The 24,255-nt window shown below is 52.7% G+C and overlaps 1 protein-coding gene across 4 annotated transcripts; it reads left to right on the plus strand.

Annotated features, from left to right (window-relative positions):
* Positions 1 to 70: 70 nt before the first annotated feature.
* Positions 71 to 21,076, plus strand: KIF18B (kinesin family member 18B). 4 transcript variants are annotated; one of them, XM_084984318.1, is made up of 17 exons: positions 71 to 217; positions 5,345 to 5,505; positions 9,227 to 9,553; positions 10,201 to 10,358; positions 10,951 to 11,055; positions 11,254 to 11,364; positions 11,445 to 11,642; positions 11,779 to 11,955; positions 12,566 to 12,640; positions 12,805 to 12,908; positions 13,557 to 13,728; positions 14,063 to 14,190; positions 17,320 to 17,525; positions 17,787 to 18,312; positions 19,530 to 19,619; positions 20,084 to 20,187; positions 20,420 to 21,076. In XM_084984318.1, the coding sequence occupies exons 3-17, from the start codon at positions 9,235 to 9,237 to the stop codon at positions 20,524 to 20,526; spliced, it is 2,580 nt and encodes an 859-aa protein (XP_084840444.1). In that variant the 5' UTR covers positions 71 to 217; positions 5,345 to 5,505; positions 9,227 to 9,234; the 3' UTR covers positions 20,527 to 21,076. The 4 variants fall into 4 exon arrangements, with proteins under 4 accessions (XP_084840444.1, XP_084840445.1, XP_013836354.2 ...); XM_084984319.1 differs by having other exon boundaries at positions 13,584 to 13,728; XM_013980900.3 differs by lacking the exon at positions 5,345 to 5,505.
* The last annotated feature ends 3,179 nt before the right edge of the window (positions 21,077 to 24,255 follow it).

Consider the following 24,255-nt stretch of genomic DNA (forward strand, 5'->3'; position numbering starts at 1 on the left):
TTACTTAGGAAACAGCCAATCAGCGATCTGGACAATGACCAATGGGAAGCGCGGATGAGCCGACCCGGCTAATTTGAACACGCGGCGCGGGCCGGAGGTTGGCGCGGGTGGAGTGCGTGGGGCGAGGGGGGTGTCTCTCTGCGGTGATCCGGGTTCCTGTCTGCTGCGGCGGGACCCGGCAGCGAGCGGCGACACCAGCGACGGGGAACAACGAAGGGTAAGCGATGGCCCACAGCGGAGCCGGCCCCGCGGGCTCCTTCGCTCAGGTCTGGATGCACCGACCCAGCTGCTGGAGGCGGAAGTCGGAGTTCCGTCTCTTTTGTGCGGGACACCGAGGTGCCGGGTTGAAAACCGAGCAGGTCCTGGGTGGTCCCCTCCGAACAAGGCGGGGGCGGGGGGGGGGCTGCCGTCCGGGGAACAAGGCGCTTCTTCCCACATCTGCACGGGAGAGCGAGACCCTCTGCTCATTTGTACAGAACTGGGCTCTCACTTCTGCACTGGGGCCCAGCCCTGGGTACATCCGCTCTGGAAAAGGTTTCTCTCGCTGACACGAAAGGAAGAATTGGGTTCTCCTGTACACTAGAACAGGAAATCTACGACTCTGTACATCTGTATGGAGTAGCTAAGAGCCTCTCTGCACATCTGTGCAGAGCTATACCAGGGGCTGTAACTTCGTTACTGGGGCACCCAGTAAATATTTGACTGAATAAAAGAAAGGAATGAAAGAACATCTGCCTGACAAAATACTAGGCCTTCTGCTACAGCTCCCAAGATGCCTTTCCTCTTAGCTTTGAACGTTTAAGGTACTGAAGTGACATGGAAAAGATAAGCCTGGTCAGCATGATGGTAAACGGGATTTTACTGCAGACATTGGTTCTTCTGGCCATGTGGGAAAATGCCCTATGTCATATCAATTCTAATAAGGGCGGCTAATATTTGAGTACTTACCAGGTTGAGTGAACTTATTTACTCCTCACAACAATCCAATGGAATAGATATTAATGTGTACATTTTGCAGGTGTGGGAAACAGAGAAGTTAACCCTAAGACAAAAGAGAACATCCACAAAATTTTTCTGTATGAGCTTCTCCTGGATGTTACACTGCTTTCTCCAATCTCATCACTATTCTATTTCTGCCATCACCACATTCCATGCTTCCAATAACTACCAACATATCCAGTCCTTTCCTGCCTATTTGATGATTGAACTCCCCGACCCTCAGAGAGATCAATTTGTTGGTCTTTATATTACTCAGCCCAGTCCAATTATACCTTTTTTTTTTTTTTAAGTATACAAGTAGCATCTTTTTAGAGGTCTTTATAAAAATTGTCTCTATCTGGCCACAAAACAAATTTAAACAATTATCAAACTATCATACAAACTGTTATCTATTTCTACAAGCAATTAAATTTAAAATGCAGAAGAGAAATTCCCACCTTGGCGCAGCGGAAACAAGTCTGACTAGGAACCATGAGGTTTCGGGTTCCATTCCTGGCCTTGCTCAGTGCGTTAAGGATCTGGTGTTGCTGTGGCTGTGGTATAGGCCGGCAGAAACAGCTCTGATTAGACCCCTAACTTTGGAATCTACATGTGCCATGGGTGCAGCCCTAAAAAGACAAAAGACAAAATAAATAAAATAAAATACAAAGAAAAAGAAACAAACCCACTTTTTTTTTTTTTTTTTTTTTTTGGCTTTTTAGGGCTGCACCCGAGACTTATGGAGGTTCCCAGGCTAGGGATCCAATCAGAGCTACAGTTGCAAGCCTACACCACAGCAACTGGGAATCCGAGCCTCATCTGCATCCTGTACCACAGCTCGAGGAAACGCCAGATCCTTAACCCACTGATCAAGGCCAGGGATTGAACTCGAGTCTGCGTGGATACTAGCTGGGTTTGGTACTGCTGAGCCAAGACAGAAATTCCCCACATTTGGGTATTTTTTAAAAAACCATTTAAATAACTCAGTCAAATAGACTATCATAATTGTAATTAAAGATTAGCATGGAACAATGATAATGCTATTTATAAAACCTGGGGGAATGCAGTTAAAGAATACTTAGAGGGGAGTTCCCGTCGTGGCGCAGTGGTTAACGAATCCGACTAGGAACCATGAGGTTGCGGGTTCGGTCCCTGCCCTGGCTCAGTGGGTTAACGATCCGGCGTTGCCGTGAGCTGTGGTGTAGGTTGCAGACGCGGCTCGGATCCCGCGTTGCTGTGGCTCTGGCGTAGGCCGGTGGCTACAGCTCCGATTCGACCCCTAGCCTGGGAACCTCCATATGCCGCAGGAGCGGCCCAAGAAATAGCAAAAAGACAAAAAAAAAAAAAAAAAAAAAAAGAAGTCATGCAAATTTTGAACAAACCTAGAACTACTAAGGAAATTTCAATTAGCTTAAAATCTACCTTCATACACATCAAAAAAACCCATCAAACTCCACCAGAAAAAGAAAAAAAAAATTAAGGCAATCTCTTTTATAAATGTAGTTGTAAAAATCTTAGATAAAATGTTAGCACTCAGAAACCAACAATGTATAGAAATACATTATAAGCAATTTGGTTTATCCCAGGAATGCGAGAAGAGTCTAACATTAGAAGATCTATGAATATAATGTACACATTTACAGATTAAAGGGGAAGATACATCCCATTAAGTACAGAAGTAGATTCAATAAAGTTTAATAACGATTTATGATTTTTTAAAACTAGAAATAGAGGTAAATTTGCTTAAACCAACAGAGCAAAGGGAGTTCCTGTTATGACACAGTGGAAACAAATCCAACTAGTATCCATGAGGCTGCAGATGCGGTTCGGATCCCATGTTGCTGTGGCTGTGGTATAGGCTGGTGGTAGCTATAGCTCTGTTTTGACCCCTAGCCTGGGAACTTCCATATGCCACAGGTTCAGCCCTAAAAAGTTAAAATAAAAATTTTTTAAAAAGAGTGAAATAATTAGAGCATTCTCTATCAAATCAGGCACGAAACAAGATTGTTCACTATTGCTGCTTTCAATATTGTACCTGAGATCCTAGCCAGCACTGTAAGACAAGAAAAATAAATTAAAATGATCAGGAAGGAATAAACAAAACTATGGTTAGTCATAGCCTTATGATTGTCCATTTAAAAAACAAAAGAAAACAGCTCCTTCATCTGCACAACCACCCATGGAAAGAAACAACCACCTTTGGATGTTTTTCTGTGAACGCTAAGGTGAGGGGAAGTTGGAGGTGCAAAAGCCCAGGTACATGGCAGAGTAGTCTGGGATGAAGAGCAGAGCCTATGGTGACAGTCAGAACAAAGTCACTTTAAGGTCTTGCTACTTACTATCCATGTGACAATTTCCTTCCTGAGCCTTTGTAGAGTAGGGATGTAACAATTGTATCAATAACTACAGAATGAGATTGTTGCAAAAGTTCAATGAAAACTTATAATAGTAAGTTATAAACACTTCTAATGTAACTCACATAAACACTTACAATAGTTGTTATAATGCCTGATAGATAGTAAATGCTTGATAAATGTTTGCTATCACTGTAAGTATTTTTAGGTTTTTGGATTCAGACTGGTTTTCTCTGGCCTTTATTCCTTCATAGGACAAATATTATACAGCGTCTACTGCATGCTGGATCTGGTGCTTAGGCATCTGGGCTGCACAGACTATATCAGAAGAGGGTCCTTATGATATAAGAGGGTCCTGCTCTCTTGGAGTTTAAGGACAAGAAACACTGTGTGAGACTCGTGAAGGAGCAATGATGGCGACAACAGCAACCCCTATAAAAGTACAAAACATCCAGGGCTAAGCACTTTCTAGCTCCCGATGTCTGCAGGCAGATCCCCTCAAGTCCTCAGAAATTCTTCTCCAGGGGTTTCTGCCTATGAGGGTGGGCAGAGGAGGCCACCCTGAAAACAACTGAATCTTCCCAGCCCCAGCTCGGCAGCGAACTAGCCTCTGGGTTTTAATGAGCTGCCCCAGGTTAGAAACAGGACGTGATTGTGGCTGGCTCAGAACCCTGAAGATCTTATTAAAGAATCATCTCCCTTGTACTTTGGGCTGAAATGCTCTTTCCAACAGAGGATCAAAGCAAACTTGACAAACGTTCTCTCATTAATCTCCCATCCCCCTGGGGCAGGAGCAGATCGGTCGCTGTTCTCTCCGGCTCTCAAAGGGAGAAGCTGATATGCCTTCCATGTGGGGTGGCTGGTGGAAAGACCTCCCCGCCAGTCACATGCAAAGCAGAGACCAGGACCCAGGTGTCCTAGCTGTGGCCTTGCCAAGTGTCACCCTACCCCTCCCTACCTCCCACCCCACGCCCCCAGCAGAGTCTCAGGAAGAAGGAAAACATCTCATTAGGCAAACAGGCCGCCTCACTGGCCCTCAGGAGGCGGAGAGGAGAGAACTGCAAAGGTTATGCGTACTCCGCTGCCCGTGCCCTTTTTAATTTCCTGCTTAGAATGTTAGGCTGCTGTGTGGCTCCTCCTCAGCCAAAACCCTCTCCGTGGGGAGCTGGGACTGCCATTTAAGACAGCCAGTGTAGACTCAGACGATGGGGCCAGGCACCCTCTGCCTGCACTTTCCTGGTCACAAGAGTGGGGTTCCCTGGGGGTGGGAATGCAAGGATGGGAGGCAGGAATTCTGCATGTTGAAAATTAGGTCCAGTCCATCTATCTGAAAGTGTTTACAGAGGACATAATGCCCGTTACATAAAAGGGACTATAATTATTATATAAACATAAGGGACTATTACAACGATGTGATCATGAGAGCGTAATATATAATGTCATTCGAAGGCAGTATAGCAGGCTCTGTGGTCAGACTGCCCGGGCTGGACCCAGGCTTCATCACTTACGGCCATTGGGGATCTTGGGCAAGTTGCTTAACCCTCTCTGTCTCAATTTCCTTGCTGAAAAATGAGTATGATAATAGTATCTGTCTTGTGGGATTGCGAGGGAGTTGAGAGGAGATGAAGCTGTGTAAGGTGCCCAGAACAGTCTGTGGCAGAGTGGGGCACTTACCTGTTATGTTTATTATTATGGCCGTCTGATTGCTGGGACAGAGAGAGAATTCATTACGCACACGTACAAAGATGATTATTGGTTCATAGCTTTTCTTGCGTAGGAAAGAAAGTAAGACGTTCAGGGGTGGGGGACGGGAGTTTGACGTCAGCCCAATTTTCCCAAGGAAAACGTGAGTCATTTGCTGGAGTACTAGGTAGAACTCCCACGTTTCTTTGCTGAATGACCTTGGTGATTGGGGTCCATCAGTGGGACCTCGTCTTTCCCAGGAAAGCATGCATCTATTCATATCCCCCAGGAACAGCTCCTATTTCTTACTCCTGTTAATATATTCCTAGACTTGGGTTGAACTTTTCTTGGATATCCATGCCACCTGCATTCAGAAATTCCATCTCAACCCTTGGGAGGCTGGCTTGAAGGAGAAATGAAAAAAGCACAGAGAGGAGTTCCTGTCATGGCTCCGTGGTAACAAACCCGACTGGTATCCATGAGGATACAGGTTCGATCCCTGGCCCCACTCAAATCCAGTGTTGCCGTGAGCTGTGGTGTAGGTCGAAGACACAGCTCAGATCCGGCATTGCTGTGGCTGTGGCCTAGGCTGGCAGCTGTAGCTCTGATTCCACCCCTAACCTGGGAACTTACAGATGCTGTGGGTGCGGCCCTAAAAAGAAGAAGAAAAAAAAAGGAGTTATCATTATGGCGCAGGGAAAATGAATCCGCCTAGGAACCATGAGGTTGCAGGCTTGATCCCTGGCCTCGCTCAATGGGTTAAGGATCTGGTGTTGCCGTGAGATGTGGTGTAGGTCACAGATGTCTCTGATCTGACATTGCTGTGGCTGCGGCTGGCAGCTGCAGCTCTGATTCAACCCCTAACCTGGGCACTTCCGTGTGCCCTGAGTGCAGCCCTTAGAAAAAAAAAAAAAAGAGAGACATCTAATAGGAGTTCAAGAGGAACAGGTAAGGAAGCTTTTGGAATTACTAGCAGGACATTAGGAAATCTATCATGTCACCCTCTACATTAACAGACTAAATGAGAAACACTGTGTGAACATCTCAGCAAGTGCCAAAAAAGCATTTGACAAAATTTAGCACCCATTCCTCATGGGTAGTGGAGGGTGGGGAGCTAAATATAGAAGAGCTAAGAAAAGAAAGGAGCTATCATTATTTGCAAACTATATCATCATTTAAGTGAAAAACCTAAGAGAATCGATGACAATCTATTAGAACTAATAAGGGAGTTCAACAATGTGGCCAGACACAAGATCTGCATACAGAAATGAGTAGCTGTCCCATGTTCTGGCAAAATGAATTAGAAAACGTAATTTTAAAAAGACCCTGTTTACAACACAACAAAGATTCTATGGTAACTAGAAATAAACCTATCAAGAAATATACAAAACCCATGCAAGGAAAACTAAAATTTTACTGAAGATTATAAACCTGGAAACAATGAAAAGAGACACAAAGTTCCTGGTTGGGAAGACTTGATACTGTGAAGATGCCAGTTCTCGGAGTTCCCATTGTGGTACAGTGGAAACGAATCCGACTAGTAACGATGAAGTTGTGGGTTTGATCCCTGGCCTCGCTCATTGGGTTCAGGGTCTGGTGTGGCTGTGGCTGTGGCCGGCAGCTGTAGCTCTGGTTAGACCCCTAGCCTAGGAACCTCCATATGCCTCAGGTGGGGCCCTAAAAAGACAAAAGACCAAAAAAAAAAAAAAAGATGCCAATTCTCATATTAACCTATATATAAATTGAAAATATTCTCAATTAAAATCTTAGCAGGATTTTTCATAGAACTTCATAAGCTGACTTGAAAATCATATGCAAGACAAGATGACCAAGAATAGCCAAGAAAAAGAATAATGAGGTGACATATTATAGAACCACAGTCATTACAGCAGTGAGTTACTGGAAAAGCAATAGACAGAACAGAATGGAGACTCCAGAAACAAATTCATGTTTATATACGAATTTCATGTTGAATGTGACTTTAAAAAAGATTTTTTTCTGAAGTTCCTGTCATGGCTCAGTGGTTAACGAATCCGACTAGGAACCATGAGGTTGCGGGTTCAATCCCTGGCCTTGCCTAGTGGGTTAAGGATCCGGCGTTGCTGTGAGCTGTGGTGTGTAGGTCACAGACGCAGCTCGGATCCCGAGTTGCTGTGGCTCTGGTGTAGGCCAGTGGCTACAGCTCCAATTCGACCTCTAGCCTGGGAACCTCAAGCGGCCCTAGAAATGGCAAAAAGACAAAAAAAAAAAAAAAATTTTTTTCCTGGCTGCACCTGTGACATAGGGAAACCTCCAGGCCTGGGATCAAATCCTAGCCACAGCAGGGACAATGCTGAATCCTTAATTTCTAGGCCTCCAGGGAACTCCAAATGTGGCCTTTAAATTAGTGGAGAATGAATGCACTATTTAATAAATGATCTTGAGATAACTGCTTATCTTTGGGAAAAAAAGATATTTAGAAATATGCTCATACCATGCACACACACATATACAAATACATTCCATCTAGATAAAGATCTAAATGTAAGAAAGGAAAAGCATTAGGAATATATGAAAAGTATTTTATTACTTTGGGAAAGGAATGTCTGTTTTTTTTCCTTTGGCCACACCTGTGGCATACAGAAGTTCCTGGTCCAGGGATTGAACCCAGGGCACAGCAGTGACCCAAGCCGCTGATGTGACAATGCCAGATCCTTAACCTGTTGCACAAGAGAACTCTGGAAGTAATGTCTTCTTAACATGCCATAAAAACCAGAAAGGAAAAGACTGCCACATTTGACCGTGTCAGGAGATGCTGAAAGAGCATTACATAAAATTCTAGCCATTCCTGATGACAGCTCTGAGTAAAATAAGAACAGATGAAATTACTAATATGAGAGTGATTCTCTGTCCAAAACTCACATCTATTTTTTAAATTAAATTAAATTAAATTTTCTTTTTTTTTTTTTGCTTTTTAGGGCTGCACCCTCAGCATATGGAAGTTCCCCAGCTAGGGGTCAAATCAGAGCTACGGCCACCTGCCTACACCACAGTCACAGCAAGGCAGGATCCGAGCCACATCAGCAAACTACACCACAGTTCACGGCAATGCCGGATCTCTGACCCACTAAACGAGGCCAGGAATCGAACCTGCATCCACATGTATACTAGACAGATTTGCTTCCGCTGTGCCACACAGGAACTCCCAAAACTCATATCTAAATAGTGAAGCACTAAAGCCATTTCCATTAATATCAAGATCAAGACAGAGATGGCCTTTTCATCATTATAATTCAACATTGTCTTGGAAGTGCTAGGGAATGCAATAAACGACGAATGAAATATTTGGTATAAGTATGGAGAAGAAAAAGTACAAAAATTACTTTCTGATACATAATTGTATACTCAGGAAACTCAATAAGCTCTAATTTAAAAAAAAAAAAAATTGCAGAGTTCCTGTCCTGGCTCAGTGGTAACAAACCCGACTAGTACCCATGAGGACGCAGGTTCAATCCCTGGCCTCGCTCATTGGGTCAGGGATCCGGCGTTGCCGTGAGCTGTGGTACAGGTCACAGACATGGCTCTGATCTGGCATTGCTATGGCTATGGCATAGGCCAGCAGCTACAGGTCCCATTCAACCCCTAGCCTGGGAACATCCATGTGCTGCAGCAGCCCTAACAAGACAAAACATCCATCCGTGCAGCCCTAAAAAGACATATATATATAATATGTAAAGAATATCATTCAAATTGTAATCACAAGTGGTTTTTTGGCGGGGGTTCTGAGTTGGGGATAGACTTGGTAAATTTTTCTTAAATTCAAATGAAATAAATGACTTGAAAATAGCCAAGAAAATCATGAAAAAGAAAGCTAGGGTGGGTAGCTGGGGGTCTTGTCTTGCTAGATAAAAAACAACTGGAAGGGAATGGAGTGAAAACAGGGTGGCATTTGGCACAGGAAGAGACAAATTCGTGGAACTTAATGGAAAGCCCAGCAAGAGGCCTCCAGAAAAAATCCAGTCATTTGGTTACCACAAAATTGGTGTTTCAAGTGAGAAAGAGATATTTGTTAATAATTGGTGTTGGCGGCCATATTTTTTTCCTTCTGAGGTAGAACATGGCGATGAGCTGTTGGGGAGGAGGTAGGAGAAGGCCCCCGAATGCTAGGCTGAGGGGCTACCTGGTCAGGCCTGGGTCAGATTGGCCCTCATCTCCATCATGTCTCTGCCCAGGGGTTGCCATGGTGATGGCGGTGGAGGACAGCATGGTACAGGTCGTGGTGCGGGTGCGACCCCCCACCCCGAGGGAGCTGGAGAGTCAGCGGCGGCCTGTGGTTCAGGTGGTGGATGAGCGGGTGCTGGTGTTCGACCCTGAGGAGACCGACGGGGGCTTCCTTGGCCTGAAATGGGGCAGCACCCACGAGGGCCCCAAGAAGAAAAGCAAAGACCTGACGTTTGTCTTTGACCGCGTCTTTGGCGAGGCAGCCACCCAGCAGGATGTGTTCCAGCACACCACCCACGGCATCCTGGACAGCTTCCTGCAGGGCTACAACTGCTCTGGTGAGCCCGCCTCCCCCTCAGCCGCGTGCTCTGTGGGTCCCCCACTCATCCTCCTGTGCGTGGGCTGGGCCCTGGGACACGATGACAGATGAGACAGACAAGTTTCCTGTCCTCTTGATGCTTACAGTCTGGGGGGGGGGGAGAAGACACATCACAAAATCACACCCACACGTGTGTGGCTGTAAACTGAGGTAAGTGATAGGAGAGAAAGAATTGTGGACCTTCCACGGAGGAAGCACCCAGGCTGGATCATGGGGACCCCTTTGCCCTCGAACCCACTGGCCTGTAGAGGGACCGGGAGTGGACATGGAAAACACAACAGCTGCGGACACGGGCACGCTGGTGGGTGGGAGCAGGGGAGCCGTGCACGTGGAAGGCAAGGGAAGGGCTTGTGGAGGAAGGAAGGGCTGACCAGTTAGAAATACACTGGGGGAAGGAGTTCCCTGGTGGGTTAGTGATGAGGACTTGGTGCTTTCAAGTGGTTAGGCTTGGTGCTTGGTGTCCGGGTTCAACTCCTGGTCTGGGAACTGAGGTCCCACATCGAGCCGCTCCATGCTGTGGCCAAAAGCAAAGACGTACCATGGGAAACCCCGGAGAAGGCCGATCTGCCCCTGCTGTCACCCAAGACCCTACTCTGTCCTCTGCAGTGTTTGCCTATGGGGCCACCGGGGCCGGGAAGACACACACCATGCTGGGAAGCGAGGGGGACCCCGGCATCATGTACCTGACCACCATGGAACTGTACAGAAGGCTCGAGGCCCGGAGGGAGGAGAAGCGATTCGAGGTGCTCATCAGCTACCAGGAGGTAGGGCAGCCCCATCCCTGTTCTCACGCCCACCTGAGGGGGGAGTGGGTGGGGGAGGGAGCAGGTGAGGGAGAGGGTGCTGGGGAGCGGGCGGATGGAGGCCCAGAGGGCAGACCCAGCTCCAAGAAAGACCACGCAGGAGTTCCGTTATGGTAACACACCCAACTAATATCCATGAGGACAAGGGTTCGATCCCAGGCCTCGCTCAGTGGGTTAAGGGTCTGGCATTGCCGTGAGCTGTGGTGTGGGTCGCAGACACGGCTCGGATCCCGAGTTGCTGTGGCTGTGGTGTAGACTGGCAGCTGTAGCTCTGATTTGACCCCTAGCCTGGGAACCTCCGTATGTTGCATGTATGGCCCTAAAAAAGCAAAAAAGAAAGGAGGGAATGAAAACAGGAAAGAAAGAAAAAAGACTATGCAGACTAACCCTGCCCGTCCTGCTCATCACATGACACCATCCTACGAAGCGCCACTCGCCACTCGGGTCTTGACAGGCCTCCCTGGCCCAGCAGCTCAGCCCTCCCCAGCGTCTGGGGGAGAGGCCTCCTCCCCGGCCTCTCCCTCAGGTCCCTCCTGGGCTTCCTGTCTCCTAGGTGTACAACGAGCAGATCCACGACCTCCTGGAGCCCAAGGGACCCCTTGCCATCCGTGAGGACCCCGACAAGGGGGTGGTGGTGCAAGGACTTTCCTTCCACCAGGTGCGGGATTGGGCTCAGGGTGGGAGGGGTCAGCAGCCCCTCTGGTCCTCTGGGGACCCCTCACCAGGCTGTTTGGGGATGCCAGGGGGTGGGGGTGGCAGCACGCAGGTGACACTGGTTCTGAAGAGCAGCCCTTCTGTGGGGGGCAAGTGCCAGTTGGGGAGACCACAGCCCCTCGCCTGCGCATCTCCTCTGTAGCCGACCTCGGCCGAGCAGCTGCTGGGGATGCTGACCAGGGGGAACCGGAACCGCACGCAGCACCCCACTGACGCCAACGCCACGTCCTCCCGCTCCCACGCCATCTTCCAGGTGAGGAGGGCTCCGGCCCGAGCCTGAAGCTGGAGCTCCTGACCTCCAGCGCCCCCTCACCCCTGTCATCTGCCCCCCAGATCTTCGTGAAGCAGCACGACCGGGTCCCCGGTCTGACCCAAGCCCTCCGGGTGGCCAAGATGAGCTTGATTGACCTGGCCGGCTCGGAGCGCGCGTCCAGCACCCACGCCAAGGGGGAGCGGCTGCGGGAGGGAGCCAACATCAACCGCTCGCTGCTGGCCCTCATCAACGTCCTCAATGCCCTGGCCGACGCAAAGGTAGACGTGCCCAGAGCCAGGGTCCTCCCCTGGATGGCGCCGCAGTCCCCAGCCAAGGGCCCCTCCCTCCAGCCCGAGTCTAGCCTGGGTCTGTCTGGTCCAAGCACCTCGCTCCACGCCCACCTGCTGTCCCCAGGGCCGAAAGTCTCACGTGCCCTACCGGGACAGCAAGCTAACCCGCCTGCTCAAGGACTCCATCGGGGGCAACTGCCGGACGGTCATGATTGCTGCCATCAGCCCCTCCAGCCTGGCCTATGAAGACACTTACAACACCCTCAAGTACGCCGACCGGGCCAAGGAGATCAAACTCTCGGTGCGTGCCCACTGGGACGGCCGGCCTGGAGCTGGGGCGTGGGGGTGCCAGGGTGTCCCCCCAGCCCCGGGCTAGAGGGAGGAGGTGACAGGACTCGCGAGCTCCCTCCGGTACCTGGAGCAAGCATTCCTGCAAGGCCGAGGGAAGAAGTGACACAGTCTTTGTCCTTAAAATATCACAGCACAGGGATGATCGAGGCAGCATCGTCTCAAGAGGGAAGCAACAGAAGAGGGTGGCTGAGTGTTGATCTTTGTCAGACTAGTGTTTAGCAGTATTTTTGGCAAAACAGCATAAACACCAACACATAACACAGATAAAAGCAGGTTTGCTCCAGTTGGCCCCGTCTCCTCCAGGGAGCCCCCGGGCTCCTGGAGCTGCTGCTGCAACACCCCTGGCCTGATGAATATCAGACAGGGAGCCAGAGGTCTTGGGTTCAAAAGCTCCCTCCTGGCTGTGTTAGGCGGGCCACTGGCCTCCTTGTGTCCTCTGTCGTGCGGGTGAGCTGCGGGAACATAGGGAGGTGCCTAGCACAGAGTCTGACCTTTGGAAATGGATACCAAAAGCTGCTGTGAATGAACAAACAGACCTCTCCCCTGTGCCCCTATCTCAGCTGAAGAGCAACGTGATCAGCCTGGACTGTCACATCAGCCAGTACGCCACCATCTGCCAGCAGCTCCAGGCTGAGGTGAGGAGCCTTCCCGGGGAGGCTGGCCAGGAGGCGGGGTGCCCAGGCTCGGGAGCAGGAGAGAGTGAGAGGTGGGAGCACTGGGGTGCGGCCAGGGCTCTCTGCCTGACCCTCACCTCCTGTGCTCACCAGGGGCTCTGATGGGCTGGGCTGCTTTGTTCCAGGTGGCCACCCTGAGGGAGAAGCTCCGAACATATGAGGCAGGAGCCCAGGCCCCGCAGCAGGACCCCCCACCATCCCCCAAGTTGGGCCCTGGTCCACACCAACTGTGAGTTCTGCCACCCTTACCAGCCCCCAGCCTTTCCCCAGCCTATGCAGGGCTGGGACTTTTGCTTCTGTTCTGGCAGCAGGGGTGAGGGGTTCCTACTCAGTGCCCAGCACAGATTGTCACCTAGAATGTCCTATGTCAAAGGACTGAATCACAGCCAAGCCCATGTAAGCAGAATCTACTATTCTAAAGAAGGTGCAGGAGTTCCCGTTGTGGCTCAGCCAATTAGGAATCCGACTGGCATTCAAGAGGATGCTGGTTTGATCCCTGGCCTCGCTCAGTGGGTTACAGATCCTGGGGTGTAGGTTGCAGATGCAGCTCGGATTTGGCATTGCCGTGGCTGTGGCATAGGCCGGCAGCTGCAGCTCTGATTCCACCCCTAGCCCGGAAACTTCCATATGCTGCAGGTACAGCCCTAAAAAGACAAAAAAAAAAAAAAAGGAAGTTGCATTTAAGGGGTGGATGTCATTGTTTCCTAAAGCAGAAAATCCCTGACTCCTCCTCCCACCCTCAGCTCTTGCCCACTTGTCACCCAAGCATCCACCCCATACTACCTGGAGCCACAGAGACCCTGCCCCCTCCCTGCTTTTGTCACCTGCCCCTGCTCCCCACCCCCCAAACCTCTCGTTTCTTCCTTCGCCTTCCCAGCTGCCCCTCACCTTCCTGCCTTCCCAGCCAGTCCTGCACCCCAGAGCTCCACCCAGGGTCACCAGTCCTTCAAGAGGGGACCCTGGGGACAGAGGCCCAGGTGGCAAAGGTCGTGGAAGGGAACTCTTCAGAGCAGCCCCCAAAGGACAAGGAGGAAGGCCCGGCTGCGGAGGTAGGACTTGGAGCTGGTAAAACATTGGAAGAAGTAGCCCCTCAATGCCCAGGGTCCCTTCAGCCCCGGGGTTCTCTACCCAGATGTCCTACATCTCAGTCATTAGGAGACTTTCAGATCCTGTGCAGAAAGAACTGTCAGATCCTGTGTGTCGGGAAGTGGGGCGTGTGGGTGTTACCAGAAGGGGAGCAGGGAGGGAGAGAGAAATGCCCCACCAGGACCTCACCGTCCCAGGAGCTGTTATTCCCACTCCTGGAGGAGAGACAGATTTTAGCAGCTGGGTCAAGAGGGAGGCCGTCCTGGGCCCTCTACCTGTGACTCCTTTCCTCTCTAGGTTCCAATCCAGGTGCCAGAGCAGAACCTCAGACACCCGTCGCCAGGGTCCCCTGACCTGACCTTGCAGCCCAAGCCAGTCGTGGGCCACCTGCCACCACAGAGCCTGAGTGGGGACCATTCTCAACGGTGGGTATCTCCTTGCTCCTCTCCGGGCTCCAAGGTGGGGGTGGGGAGATGGGTTCCAGGCCTCCCGCGGTGGGAGCTGGTGTCAAGTTCATGACCAAAGGCCTGTTTCTGCTCTAGTTCAAGAGGCAAGTCTTTTTTTCATCAACCCCCCTTACCTGCTTTCAGCAATTTGATATTACCACCTATTCTGTTTGCCTGTCATCATCTCTGTTTATTACTTGTGTACCTGGCAGCCCAACAGGAGGGAAGCAGAACACCAAATTCCATCCAGACAGCTGGCAAGTGCTGGGTGAGAGCAGGGCAGCCCAGGCTAGGGCTTGGCTTTCGGGTCTGAGGGTCAGGCTGCCTGGGCTCAGCAAGGAGGCGGCAGCCAAGAGAAGTTGGGTGAAGACAGAGGAAGGGACCGCCTTCCTGAATCAGGTGTTCGGCCGGCGTCTTCATTGACAGATTGACTGTGGCTATTTCTTCTCAGAAGTAAATACAAACCACCAGCCAGAGCCAGGGGGAAATGGCTTTTGGACTATTCTTTCTGTGCTTGATAGAGAAGTGCTACTAGTATTTCTTTCCCTTGGCCCCCGGAACATAAATCCCCTGCCACTTAGCTTTGCTGCTGCCAAACCTACACCTCCCTCCCCAGCACGCTTCACGCTAGGCAGTGTATTTAAAGCTTCCGGACAGAAGGGCCTGTTTAATTTTATTTCTTGTTGGGGAGTGTCTGTTCCCGACTCAGCAAAAATGCTGCAGCCGGAATAATCAGTGGCTCATTATCTGTCTCCTGCTGCCGACTCCCCAGGGCCCTAGAGCGGCAGGGATGCGCTGGGGGGATGTCCCCTTGGCCCCCAGGAAACAACCACGGGCTGCCACTGATGACTCAGGGTCTCTCTGCCTGGAGTCCCCCATTGCGAGGAGGGAGGACTCCAGGGTTCTCGTTTCTGCTTTACCTCTGGCTTTGCGGTCTCCGGTGGGTTGCTTCAGCCTTGGCTACAACTGGCGCCTCAGGGTCCTTATTCTCCCTCCTTCTTAGAGCTAATAGTAGATATTAATCAGATGTGATCCCAAGTATCAGGGGCTGCAGAACATTCTAGATCACCTCCATACTCGGAAACACCCCAACCACCAGATAATCGAAAATAATTTCGCTTTGGCTTTAGAATTAAGAATCTTAGACCACCAAGGCACTGAGGAGATCTTAGATTTTCCAGTTCAGTGGTTTTTCAGCATTTTTTCCAGCAGCAAAGCCCTTTTTTCAAATGAAATCTTGTGCCGAGGTCTAATATGTAGAACAGATAGAGCAGAGCTGCTCCACTGAATACGTCCTCTGATGGGTTTCTTGAAACCTAAATTGAAAACCCGTGACATAGACCAACTCCCCACATGCCAGGGCCACACAGCAGGAGGGACAGGGCCAGACCTGGGTCATCTGACATCCAGGCCAGTGCGTTTCTCCCCAGATGCCCACTTTTCTCAGGAGTCTAATCTTGAGCTAATGTGCGGCTCCGGCAGATATAGAATGAGTTTCTGTTGTGTCCTTTTTAATTTATATCCTGCCTTCTTTCAAAAAGGCCTTGAGGCTGCTTTATCAAATGAGTTTGGGTTCCCTGAGCCCACACGGAGGGCAGAGGAGGGGGGCTCCAAGATGTCCAGGCAGGGAGGGCTACCCAAGGATAAATGATTGGCCATGCATAATCATCCCCACTAAGATAATTGTGTTTATCCTCTTATCATAGGTGTGCCCCACAGAAAGAAAATTTGCTTTATTAGAATCTAAATTTACAGCATCGATAATCACATTACCCTCGTAATTTCCTTTAAATAGCCCCTCGGTGCCTGAGAAGTAGGCATTAATATACACATACTCTTTCAGGATCCCAATCATTAAATAGAAAGCACAGAGTGAATGCATATTTGAGGGTCTCCTCAGAACCAAGATCAACATGGCCTCTCTTATTTAATCTCTTCTTATCCTAACAAGGTGGGCAGTGTTATTATTATATAGAAAACAACGGTTCACTAACCTTGTAGTACTGGGTATGTGCCAAGTACCCTTTGAACACTTTATGTATAAAATAACCCATTTCATCTTCCCAACAAGCCTATGAGATGACTTCAGGTGTTGTCATTTTAGGGACACTGAGGCTAAGCAGTGACCCAAGATCATGCAACTGGGAAGTACTGGAGCCAGGCTTGGAGCTGATAGTCTAACTTGAGCCTGGCTCTCGGGGAAATGGACTTGCTCAAGATCACAGTGCTAGGGGGTTCCCTTCGTGGCACAGCAGAAACAAATCTGACTAGAATCCATGGGGACACAGGTTCGATCCCTGGCATTGCTCAGTGGGCCAGGGATCCGGTGCTGCCGTGAGCTCTGGTGTATGCTGCAGACGCGGCTCCAATCCCACTGTGGCTGTGGCTGTGGCTGTGGCGCAGGCCAGCAGCTATGGCTCCGATGAGGTCCCTAGCCTGGGAACTTACATATGCCACAGGTGCAGCCCTAAAAAAAGCAAAAAAGGGAGTTCCATTGTGGTACAGCAGAAATCAAATCTGACTAGTAACCGTGAGGTGGCAGGTTTGATCCCTGGCCTTGCTCAGTGGGTTAAGGATCCGGTGTTGCCATGAGTGTGGTGTAGGTCGAAAATGCGGCTAGGATCCTGTGTTGTCGTGGCTGTGATGTAGGCTGGTAGCTGTAGCTCCAATTTGACCCCTAGCCTGGGGAACCTCCATATGCTGCGGGTGCGGCCCAAAAAGCAAAAAAAAAAAAAAAAAAAAGGATCACAGCACTAGTAGGTGGCAGACCTGAGGGGAAACTCAGACCTTCCAAGTTCAAGGCCACTTAGAGCTTTTTCCCCATTTGCCAGGTAGTGTCTTTGTCAGGGGAGATGTTTAGTAGGTGAAGCCTCCCACCATTACCTGCTGTCATCTCTGCTGGGCTTGGACCTCAGCAAGGGCGTGGCAGGGCCGGAGCCAGCTGGGAGGGTGATGGGGCAGGCAGCCAGCCAGTCAGGGCAAGGAGGGGGCAGCGGGGGCCAACGAAGTGCACTGCTCTCCACACCTGGAGTGATGGGCCAGGTGCACGGCTGAGAGGCCCTGGCAGGTGGTCTGAAGCTGGGCGGGGATCCCTTCCCTCTGTTCCAGGTTGGCCCTGAGGGTGCTGTGCCTGGCCCAACGTCAGTACTCCCTGCTCCAAGCAGCCAACCTCCTGACCCCCGACATGATTGCAGAGTTTGAGACCCTGCAGCGGCTGGTGCAAGAGGAAAACAAGGAGCCTGGAGGAGAGGCCTCTGGGGAGCCTGGCCCGGCCAGGGGGGCACCTCTGGCTCAGGAATTCAGTTTAGTATCCAGTGAGTCTCAGCCCTGCTCTGCCTCTGCCTCTGCCTCCTGGTGCCAAGGGATAGCTGGGGCCTCAGATGCTGGCTTATGGTTGGGTAGGAGGCTGGTCCCCTGGGGTCAGGGACTTCTATGCAGACAGCCCCAGAAGTCAGACCTGAGGAGTCCAGGGTGCCCACCTGTCTCTGTATCTCTCTCCCCAAATTCTACAAAGTCCCCTTCCTTCTGGCCAATCCCTGATCTCCCCTCAGCACCCACCCTCCTTCTCTCCCCAGAGTCTCTAGGATACTCTGGCCCCGTGACCCGGACCATGGCAAGGCAACTGAGTGGTCTCATACACACTCTGGTCGTCCCGCCTGGGCCAGACCGCACCCCAGCCCAGGCGTCCCAGCAGCCCAGAGAGAAGAAGAGGAGGAGACTGAGTCCCTTGGAGCCAGACAGCCCTCCAGCCCCAAAGCCTGGGACCAAGCGCCAGCGCCAGTCCCTCCTGCCCTGCCTGAGGAGGGGGTCCCTGCCTGAGGCTCGGCCTCCCTGCGGGCCCGCCACCCCGCCGAGGGGGAAAGTCTCCTCCCCCCGCCCTTCCCCTCGCTTCTGCCCAGCCACAGTCATCAAGAGCCGGGTGCCCCTGGGCCCCTCCGCCCTGCAGAACTGCTCCACCCCTCTGGCCCTGCCGGCGCGGGACCTCAATGCCACCTTTGACCTCTCCGAGGAGCCCCCCTCAAAGCTGGATTTCCACCAATGCCAGGGCTGGGACAGTGTCCCCCAGGACCTGAACAGGCTGGATCAGCCCTTCATTCCCAGGTGGGTCTCCAGGCCTCCCAGCATGGGGTCAGAAGTCAGCGAGGGGCAGTGGTGCCACCAAGGGGAACAGGACACAGGCCTACTCTCGGAGTCGGGACACTGCACCTCTTGCCTTTGGTCTGGCCGGCATCCAGGCCCAGACGAGCAGAACCTGCACTTTCTGTGGACACACTGCTTCTCTCAGGGGCCCTGCCTTCCTGTCTGTATGTTAAAGCTGCCAGCTCTGTGCTCATTTGTGACATGCTCTCAGTAGCTCACAGGCCACCCCCCTCCCACCCCCATCCCCACGGGGAGGGTTCGCAGGGAGCACACAGTCTGCTCTAGTCTTCTGCATCACTCAGGCCTGGTCTGATTTCTGTGTGCCACAGAGAAAAAACTGTTTCTGTCACTTCCACCCCCAGATTTTACCCTCCAGCCCAGCACCTGGAACTGGGAAGGGGATTCCAAGAAAACTTAATTCAGCATGTTTCAGTGAGAAGATGAAGCACTCACCTTCACCTTTTTATCTTTCTTTATTTTTTTGCTTTTTAGGGCTGAACGTGAAGCATGTGGAATTTCCCAGGCCAGGGGTCCAATCGGAGCTACAGCTGCCGGCCTACACTATAGCCACAGCAACACGGGATCCGAGCTGTGTCTGCAACCCACACCACAGCTCACAGCAATGCCAGATCCTTAACCCACTGAGCGAGGCCAGGGATCGAACCTGCATCCTCATGGATCCTAGTCGGGTTCGTTTCCGCTGTGCCACGACAAGAACGCCTCACCTTCGCCTTCTGCACACATGGCAGGGTCGGGGAACAGGGACTGGCTCAGGACAATCCAAGGCTGAGAACAAGTGACAGGCTGACTTGGACCCGGGAGGCCGAGGGTGGCGGGCTGCCCACTGGCCCCCGTCCCCGCCCTCCCACAGCCCGAACCCTGGCTCAGGAACAAGCTCGGAGCCAGGCTGGTGGAAGGGTGACATTGTTTGAACTCTAGTTCCCTGGACGTGCCAGGAACTGACATCTGGATGTTCTCCAGGCAGGCCTGTCACTCAGCTGTCAGCCCAGGCCGAGCGAGGCGGGGAGAGGGAGCCACCTCTTAGCGGGAAGAAACCGCAGAGGTCCTCCTATCCGACCTCCCTGCCCTGCCAGCCGGGCGCCGGGGAGGGGAGGGGAGGGGCTGGCACCCTCTCCTCTTCCCTTCTGATCAGCCGCCTTCCCGTCTGCTCCCCGCAGCGGCCCCATGCCCCTGTTCACCATGAAGGGCCCCAAGCCAACATCTTCCTTCCCCGGGACCTCGGCCCGCAAGAAGAGGCGCGTCCTGAGGTGAGGCTGGGGAGGGGCGGGCGCAGGCAAAGAGCTCTCCCCAGGCCAAGTACAGGCCCTCCGTGCCTCTCTGGACCCCTCGGAGCCAGGGCTGGGTGGGTCATGTCTTGTGACCAGGGCCCGCGTCTGCGTGTCTTACTGAGTTCCCTGGGTTCTTGCTGTTACAGGAGTACACTAGAGGGGAAGGGTCTCTCCCTCCTTTGGCAAAGGCCCCAGGCGCCTTCTCACTGGGTCATCCAAGGAGTGGACTACCCACTCCCTCACCCCCACTTCCCTCCTCAGCCCCACTCAGCTCCCCTCCCCTTGCCCCCTCCCAGCCTCAGGTCTGGCCTCGGGAGCTCCTGTTGGCGCTCAGCCTCCCCTGCTCCCGAGGCTCCGTGTCGAGCTCGGCCCCACACCCACAGCCGGTAGTCCAGAGGCACGGCTGTGACCCTCCCACCCTCTTTGTTCCTTCCCTCCCACAGTTCCTCAGTCTCCCGATCGCTGGGAGTGGCTCCGGGCCGCAGCCGCATCGCCCGCCTCCCCAGCAGCACCTTGAAGAGGCCAGCGGGACCCCTGGCTGTCCCAGGTGACTGATGTTTGGGGCTGGGATGGTCCAGGCCATAGTGGCCAATAAAACAGGAAGTAGGATGGGACAGGGCGGGCCGAGGCCCCAGGGAGAGGAGGGCCTGGGGTCCTTCCAAGCATCTCAGGGACCCTGATGGGAGCGGGGGGGTGCTGGGCTGGGGGAGGGGAACAGTGGGACCCAGTCTCTCTTTTCTCCTTCCTTCCTGCCTCCCCGGACACCGACCGGCCTGCAGAGCCCCCCTCCAGTCCCCACTGCCTTGGCCACCAGAGGAGCCAGAAGGAACTGATGGGGGTTGGGGGAGCGATGTCAGCTGGCAGCTGCTCCGCCAAGGTGTCCTGACCACCATGCCCCTCTTGGTCCCGGGAGCTGCCTGCACCAGGAGCCCTGGCCTGCCTTCCTCGGCTCAGAGCAATTAATGCCAACGCCCTCTTCCTTTATTAACCTTCTTCCCCCAGCCATGCATTCTGCTCCTCAGCCTCTTTATTAGTCTCTGTTACACTCGGCTTCTCGGCGTGTATATATTCATTTGTGAGTGTTAACGTGTTGCTATTTTAGAGGGTGCTACCACGGTCCCCCTCTAGCTTATAATGTCCTCTGTGCAGGAAGGGGGCTTGTGGGGGCTTTCTTGCCCAAAATGATGATGGTGCCTTGACTTCTAAGTGAAGATAGTTTATTGTTTTCACCTATTGTACACAGAATACACACTCAGCATAAAGAGAAGTGTAAAGAAGAAAGGGCAATTTAGCCTTAATGCTACCACCCAGACGTAAGAGCTGTTAATACTTAGGTTTATATCTTCTGATCCTTTATTTCTGTATATATACATATATATGTGTGGGTAGATATAGGTATATTTTTTTATTATAATTAATAAACCATCTCCATCCTTGGTGTGTGTCTCTCTCTGTACACCAAATAGGAGAGCAACACCTTTCCACTCTTCAAGACCTCAAGAAACTTATTTTATTTATTTTCCGCACCTGCGGCATGCGGAAGTTCCCAGGCCAGAGATCGAACCCAGGCCACAGCAGCGACCTGAGCCTCTGCAGTGATAGTGTTGGATCCTTAACCCCCTAAGCCACACAGAAACGCCCAAGAAACTTTTTTTTTTTTCTTTTTAGGGCAGCACCCACAGCATATGGAAGTTCCCAGGCTAGGGGTCCAATCAGAGCTGCAGCTGTCAGCCTACACCACAACCACAGCCATGCGGGATCCTTAACCCACTGAGTGGAGCCAGGGATCAAGCCTGCGTCCTCATGGATATTAGCTGGGTGTCTTACCACTGAGCCACAAGAACTCCAAGCAACTCTGAGTGTAAAAAATAAGTTCCCTCTCTGCCTCCTCCTGCAGCCTTAGCGGTGGGCCCTGCCCCTTTCTCTGCACCCCCATCCTAAGGGCCTCTGCTCCTTAGCCCTTAGCAGGTGAAGAAGTTATCACACCTGGAGGCCCGTTCTGGCTTCCTACAGCCAGGGACTGGGTTGCCGGGAGCCCTGCCATCAGGAATAGCACCGCAGTGGGCTGCCAGCCTTCGGTAAGTCTCCAGGTTGAGCCATCACCTCCTTGAACCCACCGCAGTCTTGCTCCCACCCGCACAGAAAGCTCCACTCCCCTCTCCATCCTCTTCACTCCCTCGGACTGTGACCGTGACCGTTCAACCCAAGTTTCCCCCTGTCTCCCCAGGAAGATGCGGCTGGCTGCAGGAAGGAATAGCGTAAACAAAATTACAGGAGTCTGTTTAACTTGCTTCTGAAAACACACACGTTGAAGGCATTTAGCACTTTGTGAGCAGTGTGTAAATAATGCCACTAATTTCAAATGAGTCTGCCCGGAGGGGGGGGAGCAGCCTCCCCCTCTACCTGAGACGCCCCTCCCCACTCAGGAGGAGAGGAGAGCCCCGAGGGGGCACCGCGTTCCTCCCGGCTGCAGGCGTCTCACAACACATCTCGACTTTCGACCTTTGGAGGCAGAGTAAGGAAGTAGACAGAAAGGTCAACAAAAGGTGCCCGGAGTTAGAGGGCAGGGGGCAGCGTCTGGGTTCAGACGAGGGTCTGAGTCTATGCCTGACACCAAGCTGCTTCCCTTTAGAAGTGAACTGGCACCATTTCTATCCGTGTGCCCAGGGTCTCCTCCTCTCCAATTAGTCTTAATGAGTTTTTTATTCCCCTGGTTCCGTGATGCCCACAGAAGCGGCCACAGTCTCACATCCGTAGCCCCCAGCAGCCTGATGTGGTGCCTTGACCTTGGGAGGACTCGCTGCACACTGGTTGGATTCAAGTCGAATAACTTCCCCTTTTCCTGGGGCCCTCACATATATTATCTCATCTGATCATCCCCATCACCCCCTGCCAGGGCAGAGGCAGCAGGCACAGGGCAGAGCGGCTGGTATCCAGGGCCAGGAGGGCAAGCTTTGCACAACAGGCTCTGTTGCACGAGGCAGAATCCGCTTAGGCTGGGGGCAGCTCGGGAGGGGAAGAGGTCATTCCTGACAAGGATGTTGTGCAGCCAACCCGTTCGCTTGGCAAACATTTGTGGCTCCGTGGTGCAAAATATGCTCTCAGGTGACCCATTAAATGTACAAAGGCTCTGCCGATGGAGTTAAGCACGTGTGGCTCCAGCCCTCAATCACAGGAGGTCGGGCTGCAGGGTCCCGCTGGCAGGGAGGCAGCCTGGCTGGTCTGGGAAGCTGGCAGGGTACGAGGGGGGCAGCGAGCTGACAGCCAGCTCCCAGCTGACCTCCGTGGGCAGCGCTGAGGCTCTGAGATTGGATTGTTCTCACATAAAGAGAGTCATCCGCGAGAGGCCGGCGATCGATGGCTTCCCCGTCTGCTGCTGGTCAGCCTGCTCTCCCGGCTTCAGCCTGTCTCTTCCACCTCGGGGGTGCACAGGGCCCCTCCCTCCGCTCCAGGGAGATTAGAGGTCTCTCTTCCCTGGCGCTTTGCACCCACCCCAGGCCCTGCAGCTCAGGTCTGGGGTCCAGATTCCTGCCCAGTTCAGAGAACCCGGCTCAGTGCCAGGAGCTGCAGACACAGAAGACGTGATCCTTTCAAGCACAGAGTCAGGATGGAGTCCTTGTCACCTGGGTGTAAACCCAAAGCTCCATCAGTGTTGAGCCCTGTCCAGAGGAAGGGACTGGCTTGTTCTACTGGGTCCTCCTCGCCCCCAGCCACCGGCTTGGCCCCCACCGGGGACTTCATCACCACATGGGGCATCCTCCTTGGTAACTGCTAATTCAGGCATCCTACCCTCCAGAACCCCGCTCCTCTGCCTCCAGTTTCTTCCAGAATGTCGCTTTGGTTCTTGGTTCATTTTGGAGGATTCCCAGACAGAATCTACAGTTCCTGGCTGTTTCCCCTCCCCCATGGATTTCCCTTTCTTGAATAGGGGGGACTCAGGAGGGCTTGGGATGGAGCTTGTGGTGGGGAGGGGCGGGGAAGGGACGAGGGTCACCCTCAGGAGCCTGGAGACCATGACTGAGTTTCCAGCTCAGCCCCAGGCTCCCCTCGGCTCACCCGCAGCCCTGCCTCCCCTGGCTCATCCTGTCCATTTGGGGGACCACTGGATTGGAAACAATGGGCCTCCCGCCAGCCCTCTCCTCCCTCCAGGGACACATCTGGTCCCCTCCTCTCACCCTCCCCAAGGGACACAGTCAGGCAGGAAGACGGAGGGGAACCGGGAGCAGAGGAGCAGAGCAGATCAGGGAAAGCAACTCAAGAGCTGGTCTAACCTCAGGGTGAGCGGGTTGGGAGGTGGGGGGCAGGCTGGAGCCGGCCCTGGCCGGGTGGGGAGGTGGGCGCAGAGCAGAGCTCGAGCTTATTGACCCAATGCGGCAGCCTAGGCCCCGGGTCTGCGCAAGTGAATGAGCCTCCAAGTCTGGGAGTTCAGGTGGGACCCCTTCTGCAGCCACAGGAGCCAGGGCACTTCTAACCAGCAGAGCCGGGCCGGGCACAGGCCGTGGGTGGGAGAAGGGACTGTCCCCGGCCTGAGGCAGCCATCCTCCAATGGAAAGGGGAGACAATGCCTGCCCTCAGGGGGCTCCCAGCTGACACCCCACATTAAGTAGTTCCCATC

Source organism: Sus scrofa, chromosome 12 (assembly GCF_054392235.1).
Source record: "Sus scrofa isolate SSC_HxYL_T2T_F1_AM1 chromosome 12, Sscrofa_HxYL_maternal_Yorkshire_Landrace_v2.0, whole genome shotgun sequence".
NCBI lineage: Eukaryota > Metazoa > Chordata > Mammalia > Artiodactyla > Suidae > Sus > Sus scrofa.